Below are 27,415 nucleotides of genomic sequence, written 5' to 3'. Positions count from 1 at the left end.
AACAATATAACAAAATATAAAACATTGACATTTATTTTAATGTACAGCGCAATTGGAAAACATAACACAAGAGTATTATCATATAAACAACGAGATTCATCCTACAGAATTGTGCTGAGCATTAATAACTAACATTGCCAAAGCTTTAATGCTGCATTATGTAACATTTTCGCAGAAGCTGTCATTTTGTTCGACATGGGATTTCCTCGCCTATTTTTCCACCCAAAGATAACGACTGCATTGCATAAAGTTTATGATAAACCATATTGTGTTTCTTCAATGATATACATCTCAAAATCCAAGGAAGCACTTTCCTTTATTTGCAAGTGAGCTCGAAATACTGTTAATTGCCGATCAATCAGTTGATTTCGTCATAAGAGAAGCGAGAGAGTGAATTTAGCTGTTAGACCTGCAGTCCTTATAGCCCCTTTCTACAAAGGCGTCACTATTGGACAAACACAGGTGTCACTCAAAACACTTTTGATGCCACTTATTATGGGTGGGTTCCATTTTATGCAGGGCACAAGAATCATACTTACCTTCACTAGTTTAGTCTACTACAAGTGCCCTGGTAGACAAAAGGAACACACCCATAATGAGTGTTATGAGAGACACCTGTGTCTGTCCTACGAAGACATTTCTATGAAAAAGGCCTATGAGGTAAAGCTCTAGCAAACCAGTGCAATTGACTCCCTCGCGGCCCCCCTGCCCCCATCAACCCAACAGTCAAGGCAAATATGATATGTGTTTATATACAAATGCATAGAAGTCGATTTCAAGCTATATTCTTCATCACAAGAAGATGCATAGTGGCCTCAGCGCACCGCACGAGTGTCACGACAAAATAAATGAGTCATGCTTCCAGACAGTGCGAGAGAGAATAAATACGCTTGAACAACACCGTTAGAAAAAGTAGGAAGCTGAGAACGACACACGGTTCTCGTTCAGGTGTAGAAAAATAGTTTGGGGGACTTTTCTTGAAATAAACTGCTTTTGTATGTAGGCCTATGTCATCATTTGTAATAAACGTTGTCGGAAGAGAAGTGCGATGCTATCATCTGACTGTTTGACACCCGCTGAAAATCTGAAACGTGTTAAGCCTGCCATCTGCCTTGTATGGTTTGACTCGTAAATTATGAATGAGTTTACTACAAATCAAGGCTTGTATTTTATTATTCTGCACAGTTAAAACCATATCCTGTATCGTCCTATATTTAGTCTGAAAACAAATCAAACACTTACAGGTGGGTCATGATGAATGTGATCATGTCCTTCGGATTTTCAGATCTAATGTAGATCTTTGTAACAGCCAAACATTTCAGCAACCTAGAGATAGTCAAGCAGTGTGTTGTCTACAAAGACAGAGATTTGAGAACAAGAACTCACTAAAATCGAGGCTCAGTGTGCAGGGGTTCATTTCAAGGTACAGCAGGTTATGATTTGTGTCTGCATGCTATTATTATTAATGGTTCTGATGGATCATGGTGGTATAAGGTACATGTTAAGCACTGATGTCCATGACAAGCTCCAAAATAGCTCAGCGTCTGTGTGGCCATCATTCCCTAATGGACAACCGTCACCAACCAATCTCATTCCAGTCCAATATTGTTGTGATAAAATTATTAATAGACTTTAATTTATTCAATTCATAAATAATCCACTGTGCTGCCAGACAGCAATAGAAGACAAGGAAGAAAAAATAATACGTCGCCTTTAAGAAGAGCCAGATATATACACTGTAATTTGAGATTTCTCATGGTTTTCATCACACGACCTGGCGATCAGCTGCGGATTCAGCATGGGAAGTCTCGAACACCCGTTCTAGGTCTGGAAGTGACACAGACTCATGGCAAGGACATGGGGCTTCACCCTGAACACCGGTCTCATTTTGGGAGTGACAACTTCTTGAACTTTGTCTGCGTTGACAGGTCAACTGACTCACTATTACGTGTTTACTTGTGACTTAAGCGGAAGACAAGCGACTCCTTTTTAGATAAACGGTCAATCATTTCAAGTGGACCATCCATCGCTCCGAGGCGTGGCCGGTATGGTAGGAGTGCGAGACCACGAGGCGATTCGACTGCTAGGGAGGGGGCAGAGGCAGGCAACAATCAGCAAAGAACGACATACAGAACGGTAGAAGTCATTGCCAATTCCGACCGTTCCTTAGTGGCGTTTACAACCAGAGCGGCATCAAAACCATGCACGGACCCAAATAAAAAACCAACAACGGCGCCACAATCACACCGACAGCGGCTAGCTGTATATATGGGGATCCCTGTGCCAGTGTCTCCCGTCCCCGTCTCGCTCTCCCCTGTCCACGTCTCTGTCTCTCTCCCGCTCTCGGTCCCTGCTGTGGTAGTGCTGGTAGTTGTGTTGGTTGTGGTGGCCCCCGGGGTAGTGGTCTCTACGGGGGGTCCTGGGGGCCTCCGTGTGCTGCTGCAGCGGTGGTGGTGGTGGGGGGTGGTGGCGGTGGTGGTGGGGGGGGGCGTCGGTGCTGCCGGTTGCGCTCGTTGTTCTGCTCCGTCTCGTTGCTCTCCCCGCTCTGCGGCTGCCTGTTGCCGCGGTGATGCTGGTGGTACTGATGCTGATATGCGTACGGTTGCTGTTGCTGCTGCTGCTGTTGTTGTTGTTGTTGTTGTTGTTGTGGCTGTGGAGGAGGGTGGTGGCGACGGTGGTGGTGCGGCCGGTGGCCGCTGTTGGGATGGTGGTCGAGGTCCTTGTGAGAGGCCACCACTCTGCCGTGGTAGCGAGGGTCCACGCCCCGCTGCTCCTCCCCGCCTCCCACGCCTCCCCCCTGCCCCTCCTCCTCCTCCTGCCCGACAGTGCTCCTCGACAGCCGGGGGAGTTGGCGGCGGGAGGGGCCTTGGTGGGCGTGTGCGTGCTCCCTGCCGGGGTGCTGGTGGTGGGGGTCAGTCCTGCGGTGTTGGTGTTGTTGGTGGTGGTGGTGGTGGTGGTGGTGGTGGTGGTGGTGGTGGCCGTGCTGGGCCCTCTTTGGTTCTGTCCTCAGGAGCGATTCCTCCAGCCCCTGTTCCCGCAGCTCCCCCTCCTGCTGCTCCTCCTTCGGACCCTCCCTGCGGCCGCCCTCCCTGGTCCTCTGCTCCGGGGGGCCGGGGGCCGAGGGGGGCTCCGGGGCTAGGTGGTTCTCGCGGGAGCCCTTCCTTTTGGTGGCTGGGGGCCTCCTCTCCTTCTGCTCCTCCTGCAAGCAAGAATAGAACAAGAGGTAATGGCAATGATAAAACACACAACCACACTCGAACACACACACACACTTGCATTTGCACCTAAGCACATGTACACACACACACACACACACACACACACACACACACACACACACACACACACACGCAAACACACACACACACGGCCATTTACATTGGGTACAAGGAGCTAAGCTAGCTAGCTAGTTGGAAGGCGTTGGTATGATCATAATAGATTGCAAAACTACAAGGAAAAGACAAACAATATGCAGAACTGGCTATCGGATCTTATCCTCTCTATAGGGGAACCATAAGTAGATAAAGATGTTGCATAATCGCATCCTACTCACCAGAAGTGGAAGCTCATTTCTGCATATTTCCCCCAGGGAAATGGTACGAGAGGAAATGGGATGAGAATGGCACGTGAATAAATGAAAACAAAATAACGACCTTGGGACTCAAAAGTTCTCAGAGCTGTTTCCCCCGAAACTATTTCTATTTTTTTGAAAGACAAAATAACAAAAGAGGTTTGGAATGAGTTGAAAGGAAGCGTGGCACTGCGGCTAAACCTTTACAAACGACAAGGGATTTCGAACATGCAGGGTGCTAACTTTAAGGTACGTTAAACAGCGCTATGATGGCAGGGGAGGTTGGGGGCAACGCCCGATGAGTTCAGAGTCTGGGACTTCTTTGGGTTGAAAAAACCTCACACAAACATCCTTCCAACAAACCCTTCTTTACTGCCCTCCATCCAAAATAAAACGGTTTCAGTACACATTAATGGGTACTCAATGTGTAAGGTGGAGCCGTCGATAACTTCACCCAACAGCTTTCAAGTAGTGTTCATGACTTCTCCTTGGCTTGTGTCTATTTGCTATTTGAGTATTGGACTGCATTTCAATCCTAAATCTAAGCCATAGTTTTTGGCATAGCTTTAGCCTTGTCTTTAGTCATAGCCTTGTATCAAGCCATAGCCTTATATTTAGCCACACTTTTCCTTAACCAAAGCCTTATTTTAGCCATAGCCTTATTTAAGCCATATCCTTATCTTAGGCCATAGCCATATCCTTATCTTAAGCCATAGCCTTATATCAAGCCACAGCCTTTTTTTAGCCATATCCTTATCTTTAGCCATATATTTATCCTTAGCCACAGCCATATCTTTAGCCATAGCCTTATTTTAGCCATAGCCTTATATTTAGCCATATATTTATCCTCAGCCATAGCCATATTTTAAAGCCATATAGTGTCAGCCTAAGCGCTAGCATCAGCCTACCTTCTTCCGAGGCGTAGGGGTCACAGGAGCCGGGGGGCTGACAGGCAGCGTGTTCTCGGCAAGCTGCAGCACCAGGGGGTTGGTGGGCTCCATCTCGGGGGGGTGCGTGGCCCTCCAGTAGGTCTCCAGGTAGTCCGCCATGTGCTCGCAGGCGTCCGACAGCTGGTTCTCATCCAGGATCACGTCGAACGATTCCTGGGTCAGCAACGAGACCAAAGGGGAGGCGATGGGGGAGGTGTTAGGAAGGAGGTGAAGGGGTGGGGGGTATAAGGCAGCGTGGAGGTGTGGACGAAAGAAACGGATGAAAAGGGAGTTTGTGTAACGTTTGACAATGCAAGAGGAGTGATATAGACACAGGTCACTACATTTACATTCACATTAAGGGCCCGCTTTAGTCCAAAGCGACTTACAATATGCATATTTATCAGAAGAAAGAGAAATAATATATTGTTTTTCGGTACAGTTAGGATGTTCATAGAAACAGGTGTCAAGCAGTTACAATTTCTGGGTTAACCCATTGCCCGTATGCAACAAAGATAGCTAGGATAAGACGCTACACAATGCTAAGTACTATTTGTAAGTGCCACACTTGTGGGTCCGGGAGAGTTCTCCAGTGTCTATAGTCTCTTCCTTCATGATTATAGATATAATATAATAATATAATACTATTATACCAAGGGCTGGCTGGAGCGTTACTAAGACAGCCCAACCTTCAGGTTACATCCAAGTCACATGACCCACACTGTCAATCTGAGCATCAAAATGATCATGTTGTAACAAAGACACTATGTAGCTTTTCACTGCAGTACACCAGTGAAAAAGTAAGCGCATGTCAGCCATTTGCTAGGGAAAGACTTTTCATAACGGCGGGCAGGAGAAGTACATCTGTCATCTGATCGGGGGGAAGGCTAATAGCTGGCTCTTTTTTGTCTCTTTCAATCTGTTTTGATCTTTCTATTTGATGATTCTGTTGTGCAGCACTTATTTCGAAAATAAAAGTAAAAAACGTTATCAGCCATTTACTTCTCACACTTCTGTCCAAGTTCGTTCCTCCCCTAAAAACTGAGCTTGGCAAGAAAGAGCTTTGAAAACAAACACTACAGTCTCCTGGTACCAGATAAGGTGATGCGATCAGGTCCTGCAGCGAGATTCAGATAAGCCGACGGGATAACAATAAGGTCATTGCAAAACAGACAATCTCCTGCATTATCAGAGGGGATAGACAGAGGTATTCAGACTAAGCCTTGCATTTAAAATCACTTCCTTAATGTCAGAATCCCATAGAAAACATCCCTCTATAATATATGATGTATATTTACTGGGCCAAGGTTCACAGCATTTCATACGAATGTTTAGATATAGCAAACATCCTATAAGGCTTTAATGTGTCTTGGGCAATACCCTTATTCTCAGCTTCGGCTATCAGCATGTGGTTTGTTAAGAATTATTAACTCTCTAAACAACCCCGTAATAATGAATGACTGGAGATCCTTCATAGCGAGGTATGGGAGGTCGTTTTAACGTGAACTAAGGTGATGTAAAGGAACGGCCACTAGAGGGCGCTCACCGGCGGACATTGGGCCAGCTTGTCTGCGGCGACCAGCTGAACGTTAAGATGCTTGGTCTGAGACTTCCCCCGAGTCTTGATCAGCCTGGTCAACACCTGGACAGGGTCAAAAGGTAAAATCATGGGGGATACAGCCAGGATAGTAAGCAGGAATAGTGATTGTTAAACTGTCTGCAGGGGTTATGGAAGATTGATTTTGGTACCAAGCCACCCGAAACACAAAAGCAAACGGGACATTTTTGTATTGCTTATAAATTATATTGATCCTCAAGAAATGTTGATGGATGAAGACATTGATATCGGTACAAAATGAAACAGACGGAAGTGATAACAGGATTACTTGGTAATGTTTATTGAAATTGAAACCACTGGGAGTTGGAGCGAGTATGAGACAGGAAGAGCTGCCAAAAGAGACACGATGCATAGGGCATGACATGGCAAACTTTCAATACACAAATAAACCTGCAGAAAATCTTGTCATTTTTATTTTAAAAGAATTAGAAGTTTTTTCACATACGCGTGTGTGTGCGTGTATATGTGTGTGTGCTCGTGTGTGTGCGTGTGTGCGCACATGTTTATGTGTAAAAGTGTATATCTGTGTGTGTATGTCTGCACATATTTGCCATCATTCCTCCCGAACAGACACACGCAGACACACGTCCACGTCTGTGTCTGTGTGTGTGTGTGTGTGTGTGTGTGTGTGTGTGTGTGTGTGTGTGTGTGTGTGTGTGTGTGTGTGTGTGTGTGTGTGTGTGTGGGCATCTGTATGCGGGTTTCACACGTTGCAGGTGTGTGTGCTTACCTTTGGCTGGGAGATCTTGACATAGACCAGGATGGGGGCCAGCGAGGTCTTGGACACCTGCAGGGGGTGGTTGACGGTGTCTGAATCCAGCAGCACCAGCTGCATGCTGCGCGCCAGCTCAAAGATCCGCTCTACCTCCCCCTGGATCTGGGCTGGGGCGGCGGGGGGGGGGGGGTCAGCGTCTGTCAGCCTCTGAGAGTGTTTGTTTGGCTGACGTGTTTAACGAACGAGCCGAATGCCATCATCGTTCTGTTGAGTGCATTGCGAGCGACGCGGCGTTTCATTCTTCGCCGCTGTAAAGATATTCCTTGGCGGGTGCGTTTAGTGAATAAGTAAAACGCCATCATCGTTTTGCGCTGTTCAATATCTTTTGGCCAGTATATTTTAGATAATACCTATAACGCCATTATCGTTGTGTTAAGTGTATTCTGTGGATGCACACCAATCTGTACAGCCCCATACATCAAAATAAGATTTTCGTCTGAAATGAATGATTTTTCTTTTTTTTCTCCGCTGTTCATTAAGACTAACCAAGCAGTAACACAGCACGCTCGCACGAACCAATCAGAAACAGAAGCCTGCCGATCGATCCGGTTCATCAATCAAATTGCCTCAGTCATGTCCAACAGTGCAACATCAGCGGAAAAAAAGCATGTGTGTGATATGACGTTCGGTGCCAATGCAGCACGCTGCGCGGGGCAATGGGTCAGACAGGGGAGAGGAGGAGCTGAGTGGATACGGGTCAGGGAGGCGGGAGGAGGAGCTGAGTGGATGAGCACGGGTCAGACGGGGGGGAGGGCGGGAGCGGGAGCTACGCTGGCAGCCACTGTGACCTTGTCAGAGACTTGATGCGGTTACAGCCTCTCTCCCCGCCGCCGAGGGGCGAGTCTTACCCCTGGTCCGTCTGGCAGCCCAGACCTACTGCGGTACCCCGATGCACTCACAGGGCGGGGGGGGGGGGCGGGGTGGGGGAGCAAGCCGAGCGGGCCGATACGAATCACCACAGGCTCCATCACAGCGATACAGAGGCTGTTGCTACGGTTACAAGGCAGGGTGGTAAATGGCAGGGTGGAGCGGGCAAACGAGAAACAAATCACACAGACGGACGAGCAATTGTGTTAATGATACGTACCGGCGGCGTCTGGGTTCGGGGAGCGACGGCGGAGACAGAGGAGAAAAACAAACACAAAGAAAAACAAAATAAGGCCAAGTTAATGTTAGCTGTTGTGGAAGGAGGTTGCCTGCCCACCTCCCTGCTCCCCGAGTAGGACTAGAATAGCAGCGGGGCCGGGGGTAAAAAAAAGAGGGTAAGGTGGACTTTACTCCGCCTACAAGTCGCAGTCAGACACAACTCACTTACTCACGGCACAAATGGAACACGAGTGTCTCACAAGACAATGATGTAAGTGTTAAAGTGCCTTGAGTGAGTGACTGAATCAGTGTTAACAGGCGTCTTGTTGAATGGGTTTTGTATGAAGATGCAGTTGTTGACAGGTCGATTGAGGAGACGAATGGCAACAATTCCGGATTAAATTGCACTCGCTTTCACAATAAAATAATGAATAGATATATAGTAGAGACAGAGAGGAGAGAGAGGAAAGAGAAGAAAAGGGAGAGAGGGAGAGAGAGAGAGATAGAGAGCGATAGATAGATAGATAGATAGATAGATATATAGATAGATAGATAGATAGATAGATAGATAGATAGATAGATAGATAGATAGATAGATAGATAGATAGATAGATAGATAGATAGATAGATAGATTAGGTGGTGAATGCTTTGGTGTTTGAGATACTAGGGGTAATTTGCAGCTGTAGGGTGGAAATGGTGAACTGGGGGCCGCTGTACCTAGATGAGAGCGTGTGTTGGAGCGGTCCATTAAGGCCTTCTTTCCAGGGTTGTTAAGGATGGAGCGCTTGGCTAGAGAGATGTCTGCCGTCACTCGCGTTATCGTTATCCTACACAGGAACAATAAAGAATCAACGTTATGTAAACACAACTGCACGGCGATCACTGTCTCTGTTATATTACTAGCAAAGGCGCTAGCACTATTTGGAATTACATCAGGACTTACCTGCCTTCAAATCGATGTTTCAAAAAGTCAAAAAGTGCTTTTTGCATCATATCTGTAACCTGGAAGGCAAAACAGCAAAACATGGACGGGAATGAAAACAATTTGTATGCATTTGTAGTCAGCGATAAGAGCTACAAGAACTATGACTGTATGAACATGGGTGTGTTTTCATTGTTATTAGCTGGTTAGAACCGCTGTGTTAATGAATTAATTCATCACAGAGTTGTTTGTGTGTGTGTGTGTGTGTGTGTGTGTGTGTGTGTGTGTGTGTGTGTGTGTGTGTGTGTGTGTGTGTGTGTGTGTGTGTGTATGTGTGTGTGTGTGTGGTGTGTGTGTGTGCGTGTGTGTGCGTGCGCATACATGCTTTAACAGTAGATGGTTATAGCACAAAACTAGTTGGACTCCTCATTTATGGTAGCCTTGGACATGTACATAGACTCTGTGTTAGTCGATTGCAAATTGCTGGACTCAATAAGAAAAACTATAAGCAGATAGCCGAATACTGCTCTGTGTCAGCAATCATAGGCAGTCTTTATATGGAGAAGGTGCTGTCATCATCATACCTTTAATATAACTATATATTTATCTCTACTTATTCACCTGGTCGTGGATACCTGCAAAGTGTTTGTGTTGTTTTGGACATAAAAGGCTCTTTATTAACATTTGGATGCTATCGGGTTGTAGTATTGATCATTCCCAATAAATGAAGCAAATGTGTGTGTGTATGTGTGTGTGTGTGTGTGTGTGTGCGTGCGTGCGTACGTGCGTGCCCGTGTGTGTGCGTGCGTGCGTGCGTGCGTGCGTGCGTGCGTGCGTGCGTGCGTGCGTGCTTGTGTGCGTGCGTGCACTGATATGTATGTGTCTATGTATGTGCATGCGTGTGTGTGTTTACCTCCAGCCCCTTCAGCGAGGGTCCCATGAGCACCACGGGACGCATGGTGGGCACCACATCATACATGGCAATCTGCTCCCCCTGCAGCCAGAACACGCCACAACGCAGACCGCCTCACTCAGGGTACATGGGCTTTTAACTTAAGTCTGTTTTTTTTAGTTAGTAGTGAGTTAAAAATATTATGACATTTTTAAGACGATTTAACTTACCGGTTTCTTTTTTACTTGCTGGTTAGCTGTTCAAAGTGAGATGTTTACAAAATGAATCAGTTGGATAACAATCATAACAATAGAAATCACAATACAACACTACAGACACTTTCCATAGGTGATAGTGTATTGTGTTTAGGAGTTGTCTAAACGATGGCAAACGTACCTTGTGAAGGAGGGGTGTACTTCTTGGAGTTCAAATCCTGAACGACTTGAGACGCAGCTTTGCTGAAATGGAAAAAGGGAAAACGAATGAAAAACATTCTGCTCTGATCTCTGCGGGGCATCACTGGCTTTCACAAGGGAGGTCTTGTCAGCCTTGGTTCATATCAGTTCATGAAAAGACAGCGTGAACATATTTGCCTCATTGTACCACAAACAAAGAGGTCTCCCTTCAGACCCAAACCACGAAGACTACAGGGCGAGGGACTTCAAACCCGGCCGTGGCAAAGGGGCTGGAGTATCACGATGATTAAAGCCTACTTATTCTCATCACTTCCAATCTTCCTCCCTTTTTATACACACACAAATGATCACAAGCTTGTCCTCAATTACTGGATGAGCAAGGGCATTTACATCTGCTTCATCCATAGCATCACTACAATAAACAAAGCAGAGTAGTTGAGTAGTCGTGTCTATACTGCGACACCTTAGCGCCGCGGTCACAGTACCCGTCTGTCGACGGAACTCATTGAATTTGCATGGGGCGCTCTCGAAATGCATTGTGGGTCAAGCCGTTCCGTCGGCTCCGTTGCCCGCGACAAAAAAGTTGAGAAATGTTCAACTTTTCAGGCAGCGACGGATCCGTCGGCCAATCAGATCGCGTTACCCATACGTCAGACATGCCCTCCGTCATCCATCGACGGACAGCCTTGTTCACGCCTCGTGCCCACTGCACCGTCAGCCAAAGGACTCAGAAGGCGTGGCTGACGGATGGGGGAGGTTTCCAGGGTCGTCAGAGCCCAAGCAGTGTCACAGTGCTTAAATTTGCATACGTGTTCTGATTGGATGACGGATCCATCGCTGCCGAAAAAGTTGAAAATTTTTCAACTTTTTGACGGAGCCTTCAGCGCACGGATCCCCAATGCATTGCGCGTCCGTCCCAATTCAAAGTCAATGGGGATCAGTCAACGGACGGAGGCAGTGGGCACGAGGCGCACTACCTCCGTCCGTCGACGGATCTCATTTACTTTTTTTGGGGCGCTCGCGTAATGCATTGTGGGTCCGTCCGTCCATTCGGCTCCGTGGCCTGCGTCAAAAAGTGGAGAAATGTTCAACGGATCCGTCGGCCAATCAGATCGTGGTTATGCAAATGCACTCCACGCTTTTCCTCGATCCATTTTGCAATAACAAGCAGGAAGAAGCAGGAAAAATCCGGCCGTTATATATTTTGCAGGAATTGTGGGACAATAGGATTGTGTTTAGTCACCTGTTGTTTGTGTCATCTTTTGTATTTCTATCCACACATCGGCTTTGTAGCAGGAAGCGATTTGATTGGTATGCGTCTACAGACACTAGTCCCTATACGTCAGACACGCCCTCGTTCATCCGCCGACGGACGCACGTAGTGTGCACGATGTGAACGCTGTGTAATCAAATGGACCCATAATTAATGGCATGAGCTACACCTGTGTGTTTTCCCTGCTGTGAGAAGGGCCAAAGGAGACGTGTGTGGAGTGAGGGATGGCCTGCAGCGGGTACGTACGTGGCTAGGGCCTTGGCAGCCTTCCTGGCCTGCACCTCTCTCCTGATGAGGATGGTCTCCAGGTTGACCGGGCTGGGGATGAAGCCCACCACACCATCCTCCTTCACTGGGCGGCCGATCCACCACTCGTTGTTGAACTTCTGCACACCACAACACCAGGATAATGGTTGGAGGTCGCTTAAGGGGGAGTGAACCCTGCGTTTCTGCTTGAATTAGAACACCAAAAGATATTTTTTATAGGAAGAAAGGGGATGTTTACCCCTGGTTATGGCTTTCAGAAAACTTTATTGAACCTATTATCGTGCGTTATAAAGAGTGATGTTGTGTATGGAATGCGCCACACATTGTGGAGTTTTACTACAAGTGTCTGAGAAGCGCAATCCTCTTGGACGCTGCTAACATGAACCACTTCCCAGATGGAGCTCCACACACACACGTCTCTGGGTGCTGGAGAACCTTTGATTCTTCTGATATAATAAATAATAATAATAATAGATTCAATTTATATAGCGCTTTTCTCACACTCAAAGCGCTTTACATAGGGGCACAACGATAGATAAACAAGAAAAAATATTATAATAATTGGCCTTGACTTAAGAGCAGAGTAGAACGTTTGCACCTGAAAAAATGGCAGTGATGACCATGTTATAGATCATAGTCAAGAAATACTAACATGCTAAAAAAGAAAAGGCTTTTGAAACCAAAAGTGTTGGGTTTAATGGTATTTGAAGGGAATAGTACATAGGTTGTTTGTGCATTGCTGTTTTTTTTCTTTTTTATTATTATACTGAAGTATGAATGTATTTATTTACCATGAACACTATATTTCTTTACTAACCTTATAGGTCGGATCCCTATGGCTACTCTGCATTCTCACCTGCATTGCTGCTTTCCTCGGGTGTCTCTCAAAGTATTGATTGTAGGCTTAGATTATTCTCAGCCTCTCTTGTAAGGCGTAATGGATAAAAACCTACGACTCAGGCCAAGCTCACTATTGTAAAATCGAAAATAATCAAACCGAAAATACCGTTACTTCTGCAGTTTGAATATTCCCAAAATCGTTCTGTGTATCGGGAGAACATTGAGGGCATGAATGCGTCTACTATATATATCAATATATATATAGATATTAGAGATGCGCGGATGGGCTATTATTTCATCCGCAACCGCATCACAAAACTACGGAAGAGGATTAGGGCCACACATGTAAAAAAAAATTAAGTTCTGACTTTATTCTCAGAATTCTGAGAGAAAAGTCAGAATTCTGACTTTAATCTCAGAATTCTGAAAATAAAGTCAGAATTCTGACATTAATCTCAGAATTCTGAGATAAAAAGTCAGAATTCTGACATTAATCTCAGAATTCTCACATTTTTCTCAGAATTCTGACTTTAATCTCAGAATTCTGAGAAAAAGGTCAGAATTCTGACTTTAAAGTCAGAACTACGGGTATCTGTAAAGACCAATCTCCGTGGGAGAGACACTTTGCTTCTTGCAGTAGGAGGAAACCTATGGAAAGCCAAGAAAACCACAATCCGGCCCTAGAAGCGCGGTAAAAGTGCACGTCCCATAGCCAACTCACCAAGCTCACCAAGTCCAGTATTCAGAATTCAAAGCATTTATTCACAAATACGTTCTATTTTTTTGACAAGCGGAGCCGACAGTCCTGTGCAAGTATGCAAATTAGCCATGTGCGCCAAACAGAATATATTGTTGTGGATATGTAGGCTGGTTAGTTGTGGTTGTTTGTGGTCTTAGTGAAACAGCTTTGCCTTGGAGTTGGAGAAGTTGGAGTAATTGTGTGAATGTGCGAGAGAGAGCGCACCTGCCGTGGTGATGTTGGGCTTGTTGTTAGCTTATATGTGATCAATGATGTATCTGTCTGATCGTATTAGCTGTAGATGGATGGTTAAATAATGTCACAAGAACGGTCATACTGCAGGCTCTCATTTGCAAATGCACTGATTGTGTGCCCGTTTCCGATATGCTATATACCTGGCATTTATTCAGTTCATGTTCTTCTGAGTGCGCAAGAACTGTGCCAATTATTGTCGTTTTTGCATTGTAATGCACAACTTTGCCCCTCCCTGTTATAAAATAACGTGCATCCCAACAACTTTAGCCAATGCAGGCTCCTATTGCTATACCAGTGTGTTTAACGTGTGTGCGTGTGTGTGTGTGTGTGTGTGTGTGTGTGTGTGTGTGTGTGTTGTCATGTAGGCTATAGATATAGATTGATTGTCTTGGCTTGCTTGCATCCATGAAATATTGTAATGTTATGGCCTAGCTGGCTACTGCATATCGAGAAAAATCTGGGGATGAGGGCATCCCCGAATATTGACGGGTATTTCGAACACTGCCATCTCAATATATAGCCTAACATATACAAATATATCACTGTACTAGACACAAATGTATTTTCCACTAGCTAGTGGTGGTCATTACATTGTAGTGAAACTAGTAAAGACAACACAGCTTTATGTTACGGCGAAACATGGAGGCACTGCAGCTCTAGTCTCGACAATGCGTTACTTTAGTCTGGTATTTCTCTTCACTAATTGGTTAGACAGCCTTCAAACTTAGTGGTCAAGCAAAGAAGAGGGAGGGCTCGTTCTGCATACCTAATAGCCGGAGTGAATAACTAATAGCCGGAGTGAATGACTAATAGCCGCGGCTATTAGTCATTCAAAACCGTACGGAATTCTTGCCAAACCGCATGGGTTTTGCACTTTTACCACGCCATTCTAGGGCCGGATTGTGGCCTTCTTGGCTTTCCTTAGGTTTCCTCCTACTGCATAAAGCAAAGTGTCTCTCCCACGGAGGTTGGTCCTTACAGATACCCGTAGTTCTGACTTTAAAGTCAGAATTCTGACTTTTTTCTCAGAATTCTGAGATTAAAGTCGGAATTCTGAGATTAATGTCAGAATTCTGACTTTTCTCTCAGAATTCTGAGATTAATGTCAGAATTCTGACTTTAATCTCAGAACTCTGAGAAAAAAGTCAGAATTCTGAGATTAAAGTCAGAATTCTGACTTTTTTTCTCGGAATTCTGAGATTAATGTCAGAATTCTGACTTTAATCTCAGAATTCTGAGATTAATGTCAGAATTCTGACTTTATTCTCAGAGTTCTGAGATTAAAGTCAGAATTCTGACTTTTTTCTCAGAATTCTGAGAATAAAGTCAGAACTTAATTTTTTTTTACATGTGTGGCCCTAATCCTCTTCCGTACAAAACGCTTGATCCGCCCGCCATCCATCCGCAACAATTTTTTTGACCAATTTTCAAAACCGCACCCGCCCGCCATCCGCCTGTTGTTTTTAGGTATATGCGCTGCTGACGCGAGGCTAGAAAGTTCTTGGCTGTTCTTGAAAGGAGACTGATCCAATGCCGCAAAGATATTTAAAGGATAAAGTCCCTAGTATGAAAGCCTATTGGCTATGTTGTAGCCTATCCCCAGAATATTATCAGTGAAGTGACGTCTGTCTCCGATCGATGCACAGGGAGAAACTTTAAAATAGCCAAGCACATCGGCAAACCTGACCTTACCATAGGCTAGTAGGCCTACACTTTTTTATCATTGTAATAAAACGCAATTTGGTACACCATTTTAATATGGTAATATAGCCTACTGTGTTTTTTTTTTTTGCAAAATGAAAGATAGCCTTTTAAGGAAACGCCGACTCGAGCCTATTAATTCCGAAATTTCACCGCATTGAAGGCTATATAGGCTACTGTAACAAGCCCAACACTTGCCTGCTTGCCTTGCAAATCAAAGTTTTCCGACTATTTTTCTTACCTTCTTTCTTAGGTGTTGATGTTACTGAGCTAGAAGTTTAACTTGTTCTGCACATCTCGCGCTGCCAATGCCTGATGTCACTTCTGAGTCAAATCACTCCATCATCTCTTTGAAATTCCATATTCCACGAGTGGTAGGCTACAATGACTGGCTGTTTTAAAATATAACTTATACGAAACAAAATAACCCAGGCAGTTTCATCTACGAGACGTTAAGCTTCTTCCAATACTGACAGCTGTCTCATAACTTGCAGGTTTGTGGAGACGCGACATGGGACGGATCGTCTTTTTTGCTTCCGTTAGTGTGTGTGTGTGTGTGTGTGTGTGTGTGTGTGTGGTGTGTGTGTGTGTGTGTGTGTGTGTGTGTGTGTGTGTGTGTGTGTGGTGTGTGGTGTGTGTGTGTGTGTGTGTGTGTGTGATAGAGACAGAGAGGCCAATTTACTGCCTGATGAGAATTGGATTATTTCAAAATGTGCTTGGAAGTAGGTAACGACATTTAACAATGTGTATATATTTTTGAATTTCGTTGGTTAAACCGCCAACCGCCCGAATTTAATTAAAATATTATTTTTTGTCACGTCACCCGCCCGATCCGCGGTTTAACCGCGGAGTCCGCGGTTGCAACCGCCAACCGCGCATCTCTAATAGATATATATATCTCAGTGTCCGCACCTCTTTGATGTGAAGGAAGTCTCTGGCCTCGTAGGTGACGGCGTGTCCATGCACGGGCACGTTGTCGTCGTCTGCCGGCGTGTACGAGAAGTTGCAGCGCACGGCGAACGCCACCGGCCGGTACTGTGGACAGACAGCAGGGACGGACGGACACAATGAGCCGTTACACCGTATGTAGATACACAGCAATCGCACACACACAAACACATACAGAGGAGTTTGACCCGCTTTCCACGCAGCACTCCTCTTTCGCTTTCACCTGCTTTCCTTCCCAAAATAAAACACTTTATCTGTGTTTATGCGCTTATTTCACAGGGATGGAGCACCGTACATAAATAGCACCGCAGAGTTTTCGTCTGAAGTCCGTGGGCAGGAGTTCTACTCCAAAAACATGTCAATAAAAAACATCGATACAGCATTTACATGGACCCTGGTGATATATACTACATCTCTGCGGCTATTCAAGTTCCTGATTAAACAAACTAACAGACTAAACCAAGCAATTTTGAATTTGTATGACAGACAGCAGTTTTATGATATTCAATTGAAGTGACAACTGATCATTTGATACTGGATTCTTGAACATAATGCAACGGCACCAAGAAATAAAGAACAACAGCCGCTGGTCGATAAACGACCATGAGAGACAGATGGATATCGTTAAATCAATTTCCCAGGCATGAAATTTCCAATTCGGTTGCATTCGTTTTGTGAGCGCAGCCCTAATTTAGAGAGTGCCCTCACCCATGTAAAAAAAAACGACACGCCTTATGGCTGTATATACGGCCCTTGTGAGTTAATCCACAAAGTTGTAGTAGTGTATTCTCTAATCTTACTGTATGAGACAGCAGATTCACCAGCAGATTCCTATGGCTTACCCCTACAGAGTCTCCACAGAGTCTCCACAGCGGCTGCGGAGATGCTGTGCTAATCCTCCTGCCAGAGTCAAATGTCAAGCCGACAGTAATGAGTCCATGGACGGTTCACCACGGCGGGACATGCTTCAGGGGTCAGCGGTCAGTGGCACCAGGACACACTGTGTGTTCTGTGCATACTTAATGACATCCCTCCACTAGGCGTTAGTCAATGTGCACTGAGATAAGCATTGCATAACCTCAGAGACATAGAGAGAATGGATGGGAGATATTATATATAAGCTGAAAGAATACTATGCATGCATACTTTCACATGCTTTTTATGGATATTTGTGTATTGGTTAAAAGTGAAGAAATCTGTTTAAATGAAAGAAGTAGAACTGAGCCAATCCTGTCAGGGCAGGATAAATAGTCTGTGGTTGCCCATGGCGGCCAGAGTGAGTCAATAACTCCGTTATGATCTCTGAAGATCCCACGGGGGAAAAGCAAATTATTCAGCTCTGTCAATAACTCTGCTCAGGCCTTTGCTGATGAAGTATCTGGGCAGTATCGATCCTGCTCATATTTCATTAAAAAACGATAGGTTTCAAAAGCCTCTCGTTATGGAAAAATAGTTTGGCCTGCATTGGATTAGTTAAAACTTTGCTGCACTATGTTTTCCTCCATTTATGCATAACAATGTATTCAAGTGACATCTTACAGCAGTAATTGTTGCAAACGAAGGGAAACACACTTTTATGCAGAGGGTAAAGGCCCAGTCACTGCAGGTCGCTCAATGTGCAGTTAACGTTGATGCCTGCATGCATAATGACCCATAGTGTCAGGAAATCATCGCATTCTGAATGCCTTTTCGCAGGTTTTTTTTTGAAAGGTAATTTCCGAACTTCAAGAAAAAGGCAACATATACAGTACATTCACAACAGTTCTGTGTGCTATATAAAGAGGCAGTGGTCTACTGTCTCCTAATCATGAATATAAAAATAGCATTGAATCCCGACCCAATCAATTGTGTCCACGATGGAGTGTTCGTGAGTAAGGAGTGAAGCACTCCGGGGAGTCCTTTAATTGGAACGGGGGGCGGGGGGGGGGGGGGGAGGGAGGGGGGCGGGGTGCAGCTCAGCAGATCTTCAGCAACACCAGCATAACAATGATGTGTTTCCTCTTCCAACTTCTGTCTCCGTGATCATCTTTCATCATTGTTTTCACCCCTCATTCAATTTCAGATTTCAAGAAACTGCCATAATCAGCTGCTGCAGCATCACAGCAACAATCCCACTCTTCAATATGTCCACAAAGAGCAGAGCCCAGGCGTCTCCGACAGGATCCCGTCGACACAGCAATCGCAATAAGCAACCTTATTCAATTGTTGGATTCCTTCTGCTGTTGTTTTGCTCGTAAAATAGATGACAAGGACGCGAGGATATTTTCGTGTCCTATTTTCCCGGCGGAATAACGCTCTGCTAATCTGTTTCCCTGTCTACCTTTCCCATCGGTGATGTGATTACGTCCTCATGCGCCTTCTCTGAGTGTGTGTTTACGTGCGTGTGTACAGTGGACGTACTGTGTATGTGCTTGCAAATGTGTAATTGTGTGTACACTATTATGTGTGGGTGTGTGTCTGCGTATGTGTGTGTGTGTGTGGGTGTGTGTTTACAGTATACATGTAGATATTTACATTTTGTGTGCATGTCTGTGAGTGTAAACAAGTATGCATGTGTATGTGTGTGCATGCGGTACCTTGGCCTTCTCAAGCTGAGCCTGGGCATTCCTCTCCTCAACAACGTCTGAGTCGTGGCGCTCTCCCTGTAGAGAGAATCAACAGAACATGTAAATCATCATTCAGAATGATATATCATATGCATCATTAAGACGCCATGCATATTGCAGAACTGCCTGATAAACCACTGTTCATCATAGACCTAATTCTTAAACCCAGGACTTTCATCATACTGTGTGTAGAAGTTGCATTTGAATCACAGTGGACTCTGAAAACTGATTCAATGCCACTGGAAAGAAAAGAATAACACCATGGTTTCGTACTTTACATTCAGGGTTCTATTTCCCATCATGCCGTTGTCTATAACTATCGGAGACGGGTGAATTAATCGGCTGCCTCTCGGTGCATTGTAGGGTTTATGTGTCTAGTCTGTCCCCTGTTAGATGAGACTAATGAACGCCCTCTGTCTCTGACTCAAAGGACGTTTATTATCACCCCTGCATCATCACCAAGGGCCTCTGAAACTGATATATATATATATATATATATATATATATATATATATATATACAACTAAGATTGCTTTAGAGTCGTGCTTGCATCGCTATGTTACAGAGTCCCTGATCCCTTCCCCACCCATCGATTTAGGTGTGTGTCGATTGATGGATATGTGTAGGAGGGAGAGAGAGAGAGAGAGAGAGAGAGAGAGAGAGAGAGAGAGAGAGCGAGAGAGCGAGAGCGAGAGAGAGAGAGAGAGAGAGACCACACAAGAGAGACAATTAGCAGCAGAAGAGAAGGATGGCGCAGGGACGAAGGAGGGAGAGTACCGAGGAGGAGGCGTCTGTGTTTTCTGTTTACCTCCGCGCCTGTCACCGACATCTGCTCTCCCAGCACCAGCCCCCTCCCGCCAGCTAATGACACCCGGCCAATAGCACCCTCTATGAATTATTAAAGCACCCGTTTGGCCTGCTGCATGCCCTGAGTGTGACTGACGGTTTGTCTGCAGACTGACAGACAACGCAGCTGTCCAGAAGGCCACCCAGGACCACAAGGTCCGCCTTATGAATTCTGCGCTTCGGTTTTATTTGAATCTTTTTTTGTAGCATATATTTTATCTATTGAATAAAAAGATATGTATGATAAATATAATACTCATTTGATATACAAAATGTACAATAACATATTCATTTATATTAATACATGAATTTATAGTTTAGTGGTGACTATTGAGTAGTCATAAATGACCAAACTCTAGCTGTCATGAAGAATAATACTGCATTCCTCAGCCGTTACATAGCTTTCCAACAGAATGGAGACAGGTGAATGTGAGATAGGGTATTATCTTTGCCTTCTTCTTATATGAACTATCATTATGTACCTTTGTCATTACTCTATCATTTCTTCAACAATTCTTTATCAAACTTTTTACTTTTGACTTACATTTGCCTCTTACATATGGGCTCTGGATTCCATCATATTGCATGTGTCATAAATCATAAAGATCGTGATAAAGATAGACCTGCATATCTTTAGTTTTTGACACAATCTTAGTTTGTTTGTTATCCTGCTTTCCTTATATCATGTTCCATTGCGGTAGTACTTCTTTGTAACACACATAGACACACACGCACACACACACACGCACATGCACACGCACACGCACAGTGCACATTTCAGCCGCTACTGCACTGCCTTCCCAACATATGGAAAGATGGGTTTCCATGGAAACGGGACCAAAGAAAACTGCCAACTAAGCACAGATGACGCTCCCATTGTTGATGATATTACCCGAGTCTGAGCTGAATACAGAGCTACAGAAACCACAACACACCCATAAGAGCTTATCAATAAACCACCCCTGAATTTAAGATTAAAACATTTGGAATATCATTGAATATAAAAATGAAACCAATATAAAAATAAGCCATATTTCCATGGAGCTCTTAAGGGAAGGTTGCAATGGATGGTCGCTGACTAATTAAAGAGGAGGTGAAACCTTTATTCATAAGCCCCATGAATCAAGCATAGATCCACACAAGCCTATTGAAGTGACAGCTCAATAGAGGATGGCTTTATAATAAGGTCCGACGTGCAGAGTTTAGCACTGCCAACTTTACTGTAGTACTCTTGCAAGCACGCACGCACGCACACGCACACACACACGCCTTTGTCCAACGAGATCAAAGCTCACTTCATAGCTGCTGAGGACAGTATGCCCACGGTGCTCTTGATAGATGTTTCAGTGCTTCGTTGTGGGGTTAAATTAAATGATCCTGCTGGAGCATGATGTGAAGTGCATCAAGTGGTAGTGAGTATGGCTCTGATAATAATCTGGCTTGGGATCTGACTGTAACACACCATAAATAGAACGGGTGTGGTTTAAATTGGAAGTTTACAAACTTTGTGAGTCTTGTAAACCCCCCAGATGCAGCTATTTGGTTTATGCCCAGGTACACAGACTGGTGTATCCCGGGACTACTTCTCTATCCCTCTCCCTCTCCCTCTGTCACTCCCTCCCTATCTCACCCTCATTGTCATTCACTTCATCTCTCACTCTCCCTCTCTCCATCCCTCGCATCCCCTTTTCTCTCTCATCCTGCTCTTTCGATCTCCCTCTCTCTCCACCGCTCTCTCTCTTTTCCCTTTCTCTCACCCCCCCCCCCCCCCCAGTCATCGCTAACCAACGTCAGGCTTGTTTATAAGAAAAAAAGGTGCAACACTGCAACACATCATAGAATTAAATAAATTGAAACACACAAACTAATTGTTGCAATATTCATTAATATACATTATATTAGGATTATGGTTATGTAAATGTCAGACTCCTGATCTTGCATAGTCAACAGACCGTGCGTCCCCTGGGAACAACACACAGGGAACCTGCTAGCACTACATGGACGCCGGGTTTCGGGATCAAATCTTGCAGGCAATTTCATGGATGCTTTCCCCGACAATATCTCATCTTCACCCAAGAAATCACAGACACGAAAAATTCCCCCATCCCAAGTACCGCCCTAAAGTATTAGGACTACTCCTCGGAGGGCTTTCTGGAAACAGTGAACTCATGGGGCTGAACGTACGCGCAGACAGCGACATAAAAGTGGCTCCGTCCGTGCAGGGATGCATGACTATGTGATTATGCACGTCTGGCAAGAGCAGAATGTTATCAGCCTCACATCCACAGGCTTATGGCTGAGTTCAATTTCATGCAAACCAGTTGTGTGATCACAGTGACATTGATTATCATTAGCCTCGTAGTACATTAATTGCCATTGCCAAGTCATATTTTAAGGTTTATCTTGTATTTGTTAAGATAGTGATTATGGAGTGTACAAAGGACTCTGATTGGCTTAGGGTATATACACCGAGGCACGGTTAATCAGTACTTTTAGAAGAGTAGAGTTTGGTTAGATATCACAATTTGGCTAAGATATGACTAAGGCAGCAATGCTATGAGGCTAACGTTATGAAATAATTGTAGAACAAGCCGTTTTTAATGGATAAAGCAAAATGTAAGATCAATCAATATTTGGCTCTTCTGAGCTCAATGCTACCATTGGTTAATGGTCGATACTATGAGGCTATGAGGCTAAAGTTATGAAATAATTGTAGAACAAGCCGTTTTTAATGGATAAAGCAAAATGTAAGATCAATCAATATTTGGCTCTTCTGAGCTCAATGCTACCATTGGTTAATGGTCGATACCTAACGCTGAAGTGCACATGATTATGGTCTGCGGGTACCAGGGGTTCAGTTATGTCTGCACTGTAAGCAAGACTACATGTCCACTGCATCCATCACCTTTGTTCTAAATTGGTTTAAATTGGGATTGTTTACAGAGTCAAAACCATCCAGCCATGACTTCATCAAGCAAGGCATCGTTTTCCTCTCTTAATCAATTAGGACTGTGAAAAGCCATGGCCACCATTCCCCGGATGGAGAGAATGGAACTTTTGATTAAAAAAGCGTTTTGAAAGAGTTTTCCATTATTTGTATACATAAGTTGCTGTAATGGTACGCAAGAATTATGCAGCGAAATCGTGACCGATAGTTTTTGGTTCATTGCTGTTCTACTCAGGTGAGTGTAAACAAGTGTTTTGCCCAAGGGCACTGCAAAACATTTAATGCACACTTGTGGCTTGAATCCTGCTGACCAGGTCAAATAAAGCAAACTTAAATACTAAAGAAAGATTAGAGACTTTCACTAGCTGGGTTTTTTGTTTCGATAGGTCTTGAATGTATTTGACGTGATGTGGTCCACGATTCTGGACAAATTGTTAAAGAAATGCAGTTTACAATAAATGTTGTTATACTGGATGGGGCAGCAGTGGCAAAAACAGCCAGTTTCTGGCCTTGTAAACGTTCATCAACATTTGTAAAACTCATCACTGCCACTGAGAAAACAATGTGTTCTGCTAATCAGCAAAATGGTTGAGAGAGTTGATGCTTTAGGCTTCCTTTCAAAAGTCACTTAATAATGTACAATCTTCAGGAAGGCCATTTAAACTAACCGTGTGGGTGTGTGTGCGCAAAATTATTTCAAAGGAAGCCATGGTTCCCAAGGGGCATTATTTAAAGCATAACCTTAGCTAAGGCTGATAAATATCATAGATGCGTAGCTCTATCTCCGAGAGCAGAAGAGTATGTTTGGATTAACGAGGGCCGCTAATGAAGAGCACCAGATAGCCGTGCATGGCAACAAGGAGACGGTACCTCCTGGGTCCGAGAGGCGCCCTAACGACGGAGCTCTTTGGTGCTGGGGAACGGTTCCCCCATCTAATGGTGACTCATGTCCTGTCCACGCGGCCTGGCACCCAGCCCAGCATCATAAACATCCCTCATTTTCTTCCATAACTGCTTTTCCAGCGGCGATTCCCCACCGACGAAGGCTGGAGTATGAGGGGGGGGGGGGGGGGGGGGGGGGGGAGAGGGGTAATGTTATTGATGCTTAATGTTCAGAGTTAGTGCGCTCGCTCATTTACACCTGCACGCCATCCAGCTTTCACCACTTGTATAAAGTTCCCCGGTACTGGTGCTATGCATCAACGGGACGATCTTTATTCTGTGTTGGTTGGAGTCCAGTTTTTGTGGATGTTGCCTTATTGGCTGTGGTGCATCCTCAGGGGAGGGCTGGCATATTGCCCTCTGCCTAATATGCCGATAGAGCGTATTTGTGTCCGGCTGGCACCCTTAATGTGGGCTTTGGCTGGGACCAGCCTGGCTCTCTGAAGTCAAATGCCTCATTACAAACCTTTGACATTCTACTTACTGATTTAATACTGCCTGGTGAGATCCAGCCACCGATGTAATTAGTCACTCTTATATGAGATTAATACACTTTTAATTGGTTTGGTTTTTAGTGATGTATCCAGTGTGTGTGTGTGTGTGTGTGTGTGTGTGTGTGTGTCTTTGTTCATGTGTGTGTGTGTGTGTGTGTGTGTGTTTGTGTGTGTGTGTATGTGTGTGTGTGTGTAATGTGTCTTTGCGTGAGCGTGTGTGTGTGTGTGTGTGTAAGTATGTGTGTGTATTTGAAAGAAACAAAGGGATACATATCGATTAAACGTCCATCCATCCATCCATCCACCGTGGCTATTGTTGTGTATTGAAACGCAGCCAGTTCTACCTCCTACACGCCAAGAGGGAGTATTGACGGGCCGCAGTAGGGCTGTTAAACACGCCTTGAGACCCACGACAAGTCATCAATCTCCGCTCTAGTCTGAGCAAACAAACCGTATATATTTTCAGGTGTCAAGAAGCCCACTCGCTGGCTAAAAGGAATACTACACTTTGTTTGGGAGGCTAGACGAGACATATGTGAAACGTCACAAGGGTTCATCATAACATGTCATTTTATACGTCTTTAAATGGGATGTAAAAGCTGAAAGACTATTCGGCGCGATGCTCAGTCAAACCATTAGGTCAAGCGGTTGGTCGTGTGGCGGCTTCTAGTTCCTGTAGCCCAGCTCCTAGCAGCAGTAGCCTCTGCATACTTCAGAACCGTGGGGGAGTTCAAGGCACCTGCTTTTTTGGTCCTCTCCCTGGATCCCTTTCCTCTCCACAGTGTTCTATGTAAAGCCTCCTCTCACGTGTAACACATGTGTGAGGATCCCTTAACTCTCCTCTCACATGTAATACATGTGTGAGGATCCCTTAACCCTCCTCTCACATGTAACACATGTGTGAGGATCCCTTAACTCTCCTCTCACATGTAACACATGTGTGAGGATCCCTTAACTCTCCTCTCACATGTAACACAACACTGTATGGGGAAGTTGCTCACTCCACCCTAACTTTAACACAGGGTCTGCGTCTTGTGGTTTACGAACAAACCAAACAAAATAATTACTAACACCTATATTCTACTTTTTTTTTTTCACCAATCGCCAAGAAAGTATAGTATAGAGACGATAGAGAAGGCCTGGCGGATTTTCAGTAAATTTGAAATTATAAAAATAATGTTCTCCAGTAGCCATGCGATGTTGAAATAAGGTTTCCAAGAAATAATGTCATATTATTGTTGCTGCATTTTGTATAAAGGTTTGCAAATATGAAACAAAAACAACAATATAGCCTAGCTCGATATACCTCACGCTCTCTCTCTCTCTCTCTCTCTCTCTCTCTCTCTCTCTCTCTCTCTCTCTCTCTCTCTCTCTCTCTCTCTCTCTCTCTCTCTCTCTCTCGCTCTCTCTCGCTCTCTCTCTCATGATTGTCTCTCGCTAAGGAGATTAAGATAGCATGCGTCAATCCAGGATTGAGCGCGAGAGACCAACGCCAGCTCCTCATAGGCAGCCAACACCCCAGCAGCAGCACCCAGGCCGGAGGCAGCACTGGCAGCAGTGTTCTGCTACTTCCTGCTATGATGCTGTAGTCGTTTGCCGCATCATGACCACTTCAGGGCTATGTGTGGCATTTGATACCAGATTAACTCTGTGATAGCATTAATCTTAACATCTGTGTGTGTTTGTGTGTTTATGTGTATTTATATATATGTATACCATCGCTGCTTGGTTACTTTTCACCTTTTAAGACTTGCAATTGAAGAATATCATGTGAGCCGCGCTGTCTCAGATCAAAACTAATCCTGGAGCTCGAGATTTACCCCCCGAACAAGACCTCCAACGTGGCAATAATGAGAGTAAATTCTTTCCCTGGATAGCCCCTTTACCTTGCTCTACTTTCTGTCGGAGGTAATACCCGGGTATCAGCCACTAAGAGGCTTTGCCTATTTCGGGAAACAGGAAGAGACTAGAGACTAGAGCACCTGCAACGCACCGCATTAGCATACTGTGCCCCAGGAAGTGAACAGTATGTCTATACCTGGTGCCTCAGCAGCCTTTAATATACATATATTATATATATATATATATATATATATAGTATACCACATATATAATACTATAGTAGCCTATATAAGCCTATGTAATATATACTATAGTCGTTTAAATATAATATAATAGATAATTAAATACAGATCAAATATGTAGGCCTTTAGTAGGTAATACAATAAATATTAACAGATAAAATGTTTAAGAATGAGGTGTCATCTCATCTATTCATTTTACAGGACAACCAACAGTTGGTTGTAATTCTTGGGAGGGGCTGATTCCCGCAATAAAAATGGTTCAACCCAACTGATCAAGGTCTGTTTATCCAAACAGATGATTAAGTTATACCCGGTAACGCGTGATGACACATATATAAAAGATGCAGGTTGGATGTGTATTGTTTTTATCACGCCTGTGCTTTGCGTCCTCAGGTATCGCCCGTGCAGTGAAGTGGAAGGGCTTGGGGATTAGCGCACAACGCAACAGATGGCGCATTCTTGTGGTGTTCCTGCACGCACACAGCGGGATGCGCTCGTAAACACACACACACACACACACACACACACACACACACACACACACACACACACACACACACACACACACACACACACACACACACACACACACACACACACACACACACACACACACACACACACACACAAACGATAAGCATTTAAATGAACAGAAAGGTGTCATATTTTACCCTTTTCTTGGGCGGCATGGCGGTCGGACGGGTCTTCAGTGAGTTGCTCCACGGTTGTTGTTTATGAAAACTGGAATGTATCTGAATCAGGTGCACTTATTCTAAAGCAACCACCGGTCTTACGCGGGACTCTTTCCAAAAGATTCGCAACGGTAACATATATCCGAAAAAGCAATTGATCCGAAAAAAATAAGTGAAATAAAAAAATGAGTTAGTTTAGCCACGGGTTCGCCCGTAATGCTGTGATATTCCCGGAAGATTAAATGCAGGTTCCCCCGGAGGCGACGGACGGATGGGTTAAGTGAAGGGTTTCACTTGAAGTGTGTGTTGTGAGTTACAGTGTAGTTCCTCCGTCCCGAGCCCTGGGGGCATTAAAGGCTTACTGGTCTGCAGGGCATCTGCTGTTCCTCGTACCTCTAGCTCGGACCCAAAGCAAGCCCCATCGCTCGTCTTCAGAGGCGAGTCCCGCCCTTTATTTAAACAACAACTTGTAATGTCAACAGTTACACCGTCAAACATAGTTGTAGTTTTGAGATAATATCTAGGTGAAGCCTGAAACGCATCTCCTCCTCGCAAAGAACACCTTGCGCGT

The 27,415-nt window shown here is 44.7% G+C and overlaps 1 protein-coding gene across 1 annotated transcript; it reads right to left on the bottom strand.

Moving 5' to 3' along the window:
* Positions 1-7: 7 nt before the first annotated feature.
* Positions 8-27,415, bottom strand: cacnb2b (calcium channel, voltage-dependent, beta 2b). Its single transcript, XM_030364768.1, has 14 exons — positions 26,824-27,415; positions 18,810-18,875; positions 16,198-16,320; positions 11,730-11,869; positions 10,191-10,252; positions 10,025-10,050; positions 9,816-9,896; positions 8,924-8,982; positions 8,698-8,807; positions 7,981-7,989; positions 6,849-7,000; positions 6,047-6,142; positions 4,480-4,674; positions 8-3,199 (listed from the first exon to the last, which is right to left on the bottom strand). The coding sequence occupies exons 1-14, from the start codon at positions 26,839-26,841 to the stop codon at positions 2,408-2,410; spliced, it is 1,929 nt and encodes a 642-aa protein (XP_030220628.1). The 5' UTR covers positions 26,842-27,415; the 3' UTR covers positions 8-2,407.

This window comes from Gadus morhua, chromosome 8 (genome assembly GCF_902167405.1).
Source record: "Gadus morhua chromosome 8, gadMor3.0, whole genome shotgun sequence".
Taxonomy (NCBI): domain Eukaryota; kingdom Metazoa; phylum Chordata; class Actinopteri; order Gadiformes; family Gadidae; genus Gadus; species Gadus morhua.
The sequence above is the reverse complement of the archived record's forward strand: the minus strand, read 5'-3'. Positions and strand labels throughout refer to the sequence as shown.